Consider the following 9,570-nt stretch of genomic DNA (forward strand, 5'->3'; position numbering starts at 1 on the left):
GCCTGGGTATCAGCAGCGGAGGCTGCAGAAGATAGAATATTGCTGAACAGCAAGTGTTGCTGTCTGATTCTTGCTCTGGAAGCTTCGTCTCAGAGCGGTACCCAACTGTGTGAGGTGTGAGGTGTCGGTCTGCACCTAGTGGGGGATGTCTCCCAGTTAGGCTACTCAGGGTTCAGGGACCCACTTGAATAGGCAGTCTGTCCGTTCTCAGATCTCAACCTCCGTGCTGGGAGAACCACTGCTCTCTTCAAAGCTCAGTTGAAAATACAGAAATCACCTATCTTCTGTGTTGCTCATGCTGAGAGCTGGAGGCTGGAGCTGTTCTATTCGGCCATCTTGGGCGCCCCCTCCTGGCGTTCTTATACTTCTCTGATATTATGGACACACATGTTGGGTCTTTCAATGAGAGATGCTTTAATGGAGTAGATTATATATTTTTTAGATTAGAATTTCAGCTTAAGGAAACTGGTGATGTATTAAATATCAAACATAAGGGAAGTACAAACCCAGGAAATTATTAGGGGTGTGTTTAATACCCATTGCTGAGTTAGTCTCACAACAAATAATGATTACCTACAATGTACATGGTACTGTACTATGTACAATGGTAGTTGCAAATAAGATCAAGATAGTTCTACCTTCAAGATAACTTAAAATAACATACGTTAACTGAAAACATATACATTTTCACCTAAATCATGAGTGCCTCTTATTTGACATAGAACCATTGCTTTTTGTTAGAGTGCAGTTCCCTGTTTGGACTTCTAGAATGTCTTTTTTGCTTAAACCATACCTAGAATGAATAGTATGATTAAGTTTCTCTAGCCAGGTGCAGTGGCTCATGCCTGTAATCTCAGCACTTTGGGAGCCTGAGGCGGGCGAATCACCTGAGGTTGGGAGTTTGTGACCAGCCTGACCAACATGGAGAAACCCCTTCTCTACTAAAAATACAAAATTAACTGGGCGTGGTTGTGCATTCCTGTAATCCCAGCTACTCAGGAGGCTGAGGCAAGAGAATTGCTTGAACCCAGGAGGCGGAGGTTGTAGTGAGCCAATATTGCACCACTGCACTCCAGCCTGGGCAACAAGAGCGAAACTCTGTCTCAAAAAAAGGAAAAAAAAAGTTTATCTAAACTTGACAGAATGCTTAAAGGTACTTACGAAGAACTATGAATGAAAAGGGCTCTACTAGCTCAGTTCTGTTCAATGTGTGGTCCACACATTGGTGCTCACCCACAGATTAGTGGTTAATGACAGGTAAGTATAGAAATTGAGAGTAAGTATTTGGAAATGGATATAGCAATTTAACATTGCTGTAAATCCAAGCATATGGTCAGGAAACTAATGCAGAAGAGAGTATATAGATCAGTTTGGGTGCTGCTGAAATCTGATGTGTCAACTCCATATGAATCATGTGCAATACAGCTGTATCGATCTGCAAACAATTAGATGTTTAAGAAAGGGAGGATTCCCTCCTTCTCAGTATTGCACTTGACTAGTCTTAAAAATAAAAAATTAAGAAAAAAGGGAGGAGAGGTTTTTCATTACAGATAGTTTGAGAAGCACTGTTCTAGAGGGTTGGATAGGTTTTTTTCTCCTGTGTTTTGTTTTTCATTTGCTCACCTATAATTAAATAGTACTTAATTTTGAGTGACTTGCCTTTGATTTTCTTTCAGAGCATTTATTTTTTTTTTTTTTTTTTTTTTTTTTGAGACGGAGTCTCGCTCTGTCGCCCAGGCTGGAGTGCAGTGGCCGGATCTCAGCTCACTGCAAGCTCCGCCTCCCGGGTTTACGCCATTCTCCTGCCTCAGCCTCCCGAGTAGCCGGAACTACAGGCGCCCGCCACCGCGCCCGGCTAGTTTTTTGTATTTTTTTAGTGGAGACGGGGTTTCACCATGTTAGCCAGGATGGTCTCGATCTCCTGACCTCGTGATCCGCCCGTCTCGGCCTCCCAAAGTGCAGGGATTACAGGGTTGAGCCACCGCGCCCGGCCAAGAGCATTTATTTAGCTTAGTGTCCTTAGGCACAATGGTTCCCTTTATGCGGTCATATTTATTTACTTAGTATAATATTTAATTAAAATATGTAATTATAATAGCAAGTACAACTGACATAAACTGATCTGGCAGCAAATACAACTGACTCTTGATGACTATTCAACTCAGTTGCTGAGAGAAAAGGCATGCAGGCCCCCCCAGAGAGGAGCCTACTAAGCCATAGGCATTAGTGTGTTGTACAGAGGGAATGGAGTTGGCTAAATGGAGGATGACTGTGACATCTGCTATACATTAGTATAATAGTAATTCGTAGTCAGGTACTTTTTTGTCTCCTGAAATATGTAAATGTAGTGGTTCAGAAAATAAAGAAATACTGAGGCTTGCATTCCTCACAGACAACTTCCCAAAAGAGGTAGCACTTGGATTGGCAGGATTTGGGGTGCTGGCATGGGATTCCCAGGCCAGGTGATTGGCATAAACAAAGGTACTGCAGTATGATAGCATATAGTTGAATATATTTTGTCTTTGTCATTTTTTACTCTAGAATGGGCTTTAGGGATGAAGCAGCTGGGTATTTTCATAAAGCAGTGAAGCTAAACCCTGATTTCAGTGATGCAAAGGAGAATTTTTATCGTGTTGCAAACTGGTTGGTGGAACGCTGGCACTTTATCATGCTTAATGACACCAAGAGGAATACGATTTATAATGCAGCAATCCAGAAGGCAGTTTGTTTGGGGTCCAGAAGTGTTTTGGACATTGGAGCGGGAACTGGAATACTAAGGTTGGTAGTAATTGCATTTTGATGATATATACATGTATTCTAATGTAAATTAAAGATTTTGGCAGATATAGAAAATTTAACATTGGAATTTAAAAGTATTATAATCTTATTAGGGTTATTTATGTAACTATTATGTTTTTTACTATAACTTTTATCAAGAACTGGACATAACTGCTAAGAAAAATTTGGGATTATTGACATTTTGAATAATGAATTTAAGAGTCTTTTTTATGTTAACATTCTGGTGGAATCTAGTTGTCTAAGTTAAAGCCCGTTAGTATTCATTAAAGATATAATGCCAGTTGTGTCTTAATAGAGTAGATCCCATGTTTTATTGTATGATTTGTTTCTAGACAAGAATATTAGTTTATTTTTTAATGCAGAATGAGTAATGATTGTGTTAAAGAATAAAAGGAAAAACCCCACATTTTAGCATCATCATTTCCTTAAAATTTGAGAAAATATAGTAGATTGTCTTTTCTTGATGGAGCACTTTTTCCCCTTGTAGCATGTTTGCTAAAAAAGCTGGAGCACATTCCGTGTATGCTTGTGAGTTATCCAAGACCATGTATGAACTTGCCTGTGATGTCGTGGCAGCAAACAAGATGGAAGCAGGGATCAAACTCTTACATATGAAGTCACTTGACATAGAGATTCCAAAACATATTCCTGAAAGGTATTATCATGTAAACTAATTTTACTGTTTATACTTCTCTATTTTTAAAAAACTAAGATATATTTCTAGCTTTTAGTCCAAACAAAATGCTACAAAACCCTTATTTTGTAAAGATATGGATATAGGATAGAATAGTTTACTATTAAGACATATTTAAATAAAATTATATTCTTTATTAAAAATGTTTAAAGATCTTGTGAAAAATTTGTGGCAAGGGATGAAATAAACTTGATCTTAGCAAGTTACTTTACCTTTGTTAATTTCAGTGTTCTCATTTGTAAAAATGGATAATCCTGTGTGGTCAATAACTACTTAAAAGTTGTATTTAAAAAGAAATCATAAGCAGTTCAGATTCAATGGACTTATCACATTTTGTGTTAATATATTTGTTTAAAATGAAAGCTTTGGAAATGTCAGCTGTCAGTGTATTTTGGCATGGGTCCTTTAAATGATTTGAATATAAGTAATATAAGTCTTGGCTTTTTAGTATGTTTTCTCACTGTGATCTATATCACAAGGGTGATGGAATTTTAGAGCTAGAAGGAATTTGAAAATGATCTGGTTCCACACTAGTCACTTTAGAGACAAAGTTTTCTTTATGTAGCACTTACTTTGCCTATCTCTTCTGGGTTTATCTTCCAATCTTACTTCAATTCAGTTTGTATTGGAAGAAGATATTTTTGTGCCTTATATGAACTATGACTTTAAAAAGTCTTCTTCCATGTATATATAATAGTATTTATGTTAACATAGTACCTACAGTTTTGAATGGTCTCTACATTTATTCTCATGAAAAAATTCCTGTTCGATTAAGGCAAATGTCATACCCATTTTATAGGAAAAAGCATTTTCCTGAATTGTCTTGTTCCACTTGGGCTGCCATAACGAAGTACCGCAGACTGGGTAGCTTTAACAATAGGCATTTATTTTCTCACAGTTCTGGAGACTGGAAGATCATGATCAAGGTGCTGGCTAGTTTGGTTTCTTGTGAGGGTTCTCTTCCTGGACTGCAGATGCTGCTTTCTTGTTGTGTCTTTACACAGCCTTTCCTTCTTCAATACAGTCAGTTTTGGGGTTAAGGGCTTCAACATGAATTTTGAGAGGGACCTGAGTCGGCATGAATCAAAGTTACCTTAATTTAATTATTTTTCTCACAGATAATGTTGTAGAAAGATCTGTTGGTTTTGAACCAGGAGCTGTGGATTCCAGATTAGACTATTATTAATTTATTTTGACCTTAAGCAAATGTCTAGACCTCAAGGTATTGGACTAGATGATTTGAAACACCTTTCACATTCTAAGTGTATGCAATCATAAATACTGGGTATTTTCTGTATATAAGATGTTGGGTCTAGGCACTGTGGAACATACCAAAGTCATTCTTACCCTTGAGGCACTTACAGTCTAGATAGAAAGGTAAAGAATATTCATGAAACTTTTCTTATCTTATAGCTACATAAATGTGTGATACTGGCAATAAATGCTGAAGGAGTTCAGAGAAGGGAGAAAATATTTTCGTATGTCTTTGAGTAAAATTTTCTAGAAAGAAAGCATGGACAGAAGAGCAGAGTTCTGTGGACTAGGCTTTTTCTAAGACTCAGGCAGTGGGTAAAGCAAAAGAAGTGATAAGAGAGGCACAGTCAACATGTAGGAGGCAAACATGGGTGATGCAGTGTCATAAAAGGTAGAGATAGATTTTAAGAGGGAGGGCTCTCTCCTGCAATCAGTGTTATCTGGAGATCAAAAAAATGATAACTGAGAAAGAGGATTCATTTTGGTAAGTAGGGAGTTATTGATGGTAGATAATATTTTTATAGACTGTTGGAGATGGAAGTCTTCTTACTTGGCATTAAGGAAGAGACTGGTAAAGGTAAAGGGTATGAACCACTCTTAGAGATGTAGGCAATGAAAAAATAACCTGGAGAGGGAACAAGGCCAAGCGAAGGTTGTCATTCCCCACCTCCCCCCGCCCTCCATCTTCCAAACCAAGGAGAAAGAGCCAGTGGAGAACAAAGGAGCTTAAGTAGCATTCGAGTAAAGTTCCTCAAGATTCAGTAGTAGATCTTAAAAGTATTAGGACATTTTACATATGAATTGTTTCTATAATATACTCTTCCTTTCTCCTCTCAGCTTTGACATCTTTATATAATAGCATGATATTTTACTTACATATATCTTTAAAAAATCATTCTATAGAGTGTCCCTAGTTGTAACAGAAACTGTCGATGCAGGTTTATTTGGAGAAGGAATTGTGGAGAGTTTGATTCATGCATGGGAGCATTTACTTTTACAGCCAAAGGTAAGCAGTATGAAAATACTTAAAACTGATTAAGAATTCATTATTTCATCAGAGATTTATTGAATCCTTAGTATATTTACAAAGCAATATGAAATATATTTTCCTTTGCCAAGGTGTACATACCGTGTGGTTGGAAAGAAATCTATGCAAAAAACATTTACTGGCTGGGCCTGGTGGCTCACGCCTGTAATCCTAGCACTTTGGGAGGCCAAGGTGGGTGGATCACCTGAGGTCAGGAGTTCGAGACCAGCCTTACCAACATGGAGAAACCTCATCTCTACTAAAAATACAAAATACAAAATTAGCCGGGTGTGGTGGCACATGCCTGTAATCCCAGCTACTTGGGAGGCTGAGGCAGGAGAATCGCTTGAACCCAGGAGGCGGAGGTTGCATTGAGTCGAGATTGTGCCATTGCACTCCACCCTGGGCAACAAGAGCGAAACTCCGTTTCAAACAAAACAAAACAAAAACATTTACTAGCAACATGATTCAATATATAATTATGTGCCTGAATGAAATATACAGGCAAAAATACTCCAGGGAAGAATTCTTAGGAATTGAGATTACTTTACGGAGGGACTGACTATGGAATTCTTGAGTAGGGTTGAAAAACGGAGATACTTTAAGTCTTACAGACCTCACTGCCTAGAATTTTGGCAAATTATCAGAAGGGAGTGTAGTAATAGCTGGTTTGGTACTGTTTTCAGGTGCCTTTTGAACCCAGGCTATGGATTGAACAGGACTAACTCTTATAATTGCCAAATTATATTTTGCATTGAAATCCTCTATTGTAGCCCACAAATCATTGATTTGGTTCGTATGATATGTGTTATCAGTGAAAGGATTTTAATATGTAATAAAAATTCAATATTAACAGAAAATGATTTGGATTTAAAATTGCTAAAGGTTGAAAAGAGCAATTTTTTTTTTGAAGTAATGACAGGGTTTCACCATGTTGGCTTGGCTGGTCTTAAACTCCTGGCCTCAAGTGATCCACCTGCCTTGGTCTCCCAAAGTGCTGAGATTGCAGGTGTGAGCCACTGCTCCTGGCCAAGAAATTTATTTTTTAAGTAGGTAATGATATTGATTTATTGATCAAAGTCATACCCAAGTCTTTTCTTCTATGCAGACTTACAGTCTTTACCCCTCCCATCCTCCCTCTTGTGTCCTTTGCATTTGTATTGTGAGAAAAAATATATATATACACACACACATATATAGCAATGAAAATACTTACTCTGTTTTTTTGAGATGGGGTCTCAATCTCTTGCCCAGGTAGGAGCTCAGTGGCACGTTTTTTAGCTGACTGCAACCTGGAACTCCTGGGCTCAAGTGGCCCTCCCATCTCAGCCTCCCAATGTCACCACACTTGGCTAACAACAAAAAAAAAATTTCTGTAGAGACAGGGTCTTGCTATGTTGCTTAGGCTGGTCTCAAACTCCTGGCCTCAAGTGGTCCTCTCTCCTTGGCCTTCCAAAGTGCTGGAATTGCAGGTGTGAGCTACCAGGCCCGGCCAAAAATACTTTAAAAAAAATTTTTTTGAACGGAGTCTCTCAGTGTTGCCCAGGCTGGAGTGCAATGGTGTGATCTCAGCTCACTGCAGCCTCTGCCTCCCAGGTTCAAGCGATTCTCCTGCCTCCGCCTCCCAAGTAGCTGGGACTACAGGTGCGTGCCACCACGCCCAGCTAATTTTTTGTGTTTTTAGTAGAGATGGGGTTTCACCGTGTTAGTCAGGATGGTCTCGATCTCCTGACCTCGTGATCCGCCTGCCTTGGCCTCCCAAAGTGCTGGGATTACAGGTGTGAGCCACCGTGCCCAACCCAAAAATATTTTTTAAGGAAGAAAAAAAATTTTTAACTTACTTTATCCTTACTTATTGTCTTTTTAGGTTTTTTATATTTTCGTAGCTTATTATGCACACAAATTTTTAATACATGTGATTACGTAATTTTTATTGTTATTTTTTTTTTAGACCAAAGGTGAAAGTTGTAATTGTGAAAAGTATGGGAAAGTTATACCAGCAAGTGCTGTTATATTTGGGATGGCAGTAGAATGTGCAGAGATAAGAAGACAGCATAGGTAAGTGTATTAGTCTGTTTTCACACTGCTACAAAGAACCTCCCAAGACTGGGTAATTTATAAAGGAAAGAGTTTCATTCAAATGACTCACAGTTCTGAATGCTGAGGAGGCCTCAGGAAACTTACAAACATAGCAGAAGGGGAAGCAGGCACGTCTTACATGGCAGCAGGCAGGTGAGGAGGGGGATGGGGAGCGCAGAGAGAGAGAGCACAAGACCACGTGGGTGAGTGTAGGAAAAACTACCATTTGTAAAACCATCAGATCTTGTGAGAATTCACTCCCTATCATGAGAACAGCATGGAAGAAACCGTTCTCATAATCCAGTCAATTCCCCTCCCTCAACATATGGGGATTACAATTTGAGATGAGATTTGGGTGGGGACACGGAGTCAAACCATATCAGTAAGTGACTATTTAAATAGTAAATATTGAAAAATAATAATTGTAAAGAGAATATTACAGAGATAAGTTAGTGAATATGTATTTGGGTGAGGATTTGTAGTTTTGTGACCTTTAAATTCATGCTGCTTACACTGGTTTTATTCTTTTTTTTTTTTTTTTTTGCCTATTTTAAATGAAACTTCATGGTTAAAGTCAGTTCTTTTTTTAATGGAGAATTAATTTTGATACAACTTAGTACTCTTTAGTTGTTATGGATTCATGTAGAAAAATACTAAGTTCTGACTGATTTTAGGTGAAGTTGGAATGAAAGATTCCACAGTGAAAATAAATTTTGGTCTTAATTACTTCAATTTCCCTTTTCTTAAAAATTTCACTAATACTATAATGATTTGTAGTTGGGCTGGATGGAATTTTAGGATCTTTCTAAGCTTCTACCAATAACTTAATCGTAAATGTAGCATATAAATATTTTAGGACATACTGATAAGTGGTTTGAAAAAAATGAAAACCACTGTGAACCCCTCACCAGTAAGTAACTACTTTTCATCTTTGTTATATATTCCTTTACTCTTTTTCTTTGTATGTTAGTAACAGGCAGATAGTAAAAATGTTTAGAGATTGGTAGGACACAGGGCACTAACCAGACAGTGGACTTAATTAGCAGATTGGCTGAATTAGAATGTACTGGTTGAATATTAGTTCTATGTAAGTAAATGTATGTGTGTGTAAATTTAATTTTGTTTAAAAACTCAGTAAATATATTTGCTTTTCCTTTGTGAGCCTTTTCATGTAATAGATTTTGTTCATGACTTTAAAAAATCAACTTCTTGGTGTTGTAGTTATTGGAGTTTAGAATTTTTGGATTGCTTCCACTTTTCTGCTTTTAAGAAGTAGGATAAACATCTTTGTACTTATGTCTTTGTGGATTTGTTTCTATTATTTTCTTAGGATAAATTCCTTAATAAGGAATTACTGAGTTAAAGAATATGTACAGTTTTCAGGCTGTAGGGATGCCTTACTGCATTGCCCACCAGAAAAGCTAGGTTGTGTCTTGCTGAGATTTCTTGCTATAACATGACTGGACTCCTTCCCTCAATAGTTCCTCTTTAGGAGACCACTAATATTGTTTGCCTAAGCAAAGTAGAAATTAAATGGCTGGTATCTACATTTTACAAAAGAATAACTTCATTATTGACTCATTTATTTAGCAAATGAGTGCCTGACTACAGTAGAAGCGCTATAGGAGCTTTTGTAAAAGTAAAAAGGGTGTACAGTTTGGTTGAGTAGGTGTAGGTCTGGATAAATGAGACCAATATCTTTTTTTTTTTTTTTTTT

At 37.7% G+C, this 9,570-nt stretch overlaps 1 protein-coding gene across 2 annotated transcripts in view; it reads left to right on the forward strand.

Annotated features, from left to right (window-relative positions):
- Positions 1-9,570, forward strand: part of PRMT9 (protein arginine methyltransferase 9) — a 49,668-nt gene that overhangs the window by 9,009 nt on the left and 31,089 nt on the right. For both annotated transcript variants that reach the window (XM_011973248.1, XM_011973249.1), the window contains 4 exons: positions 2,542-2,778; positions 3,287-3,454; positions 5,651-5,753; positions 7,726-7,832. In XM_011973248.1, the coding sequence (XP_011828638.1) occupies positions 2,542-2,778; positions 3,287-3,454; positions 5,651-5,753; positions 7,726-7,832 (615 nt within the window). The remainder of the gene's footprint in view (positions 1-2,541; positions 2,779-3,286; positions 3,455-5,650; positions 5,754-7,725; positions 7,833-9,570) is intronic.

The sequence above is a fragment of the Mandrillus leucophaeus genome, unplaced genomic scaffold (genome assembly GCF_000951045.1).
Source record: "Mandrillus leucophaeus isolate KB7577 unplaced genomic scaffold, Mleu.le_1.0 Scaffold136, whole genome shotgun sequence".
Classification (NCBI taxonomy): Eukaryota; Metazoa; Chordata; class Mammalia; order Primates; family Cercopithecidae; genus Mandrillus; species Mandrillus leucophaeus.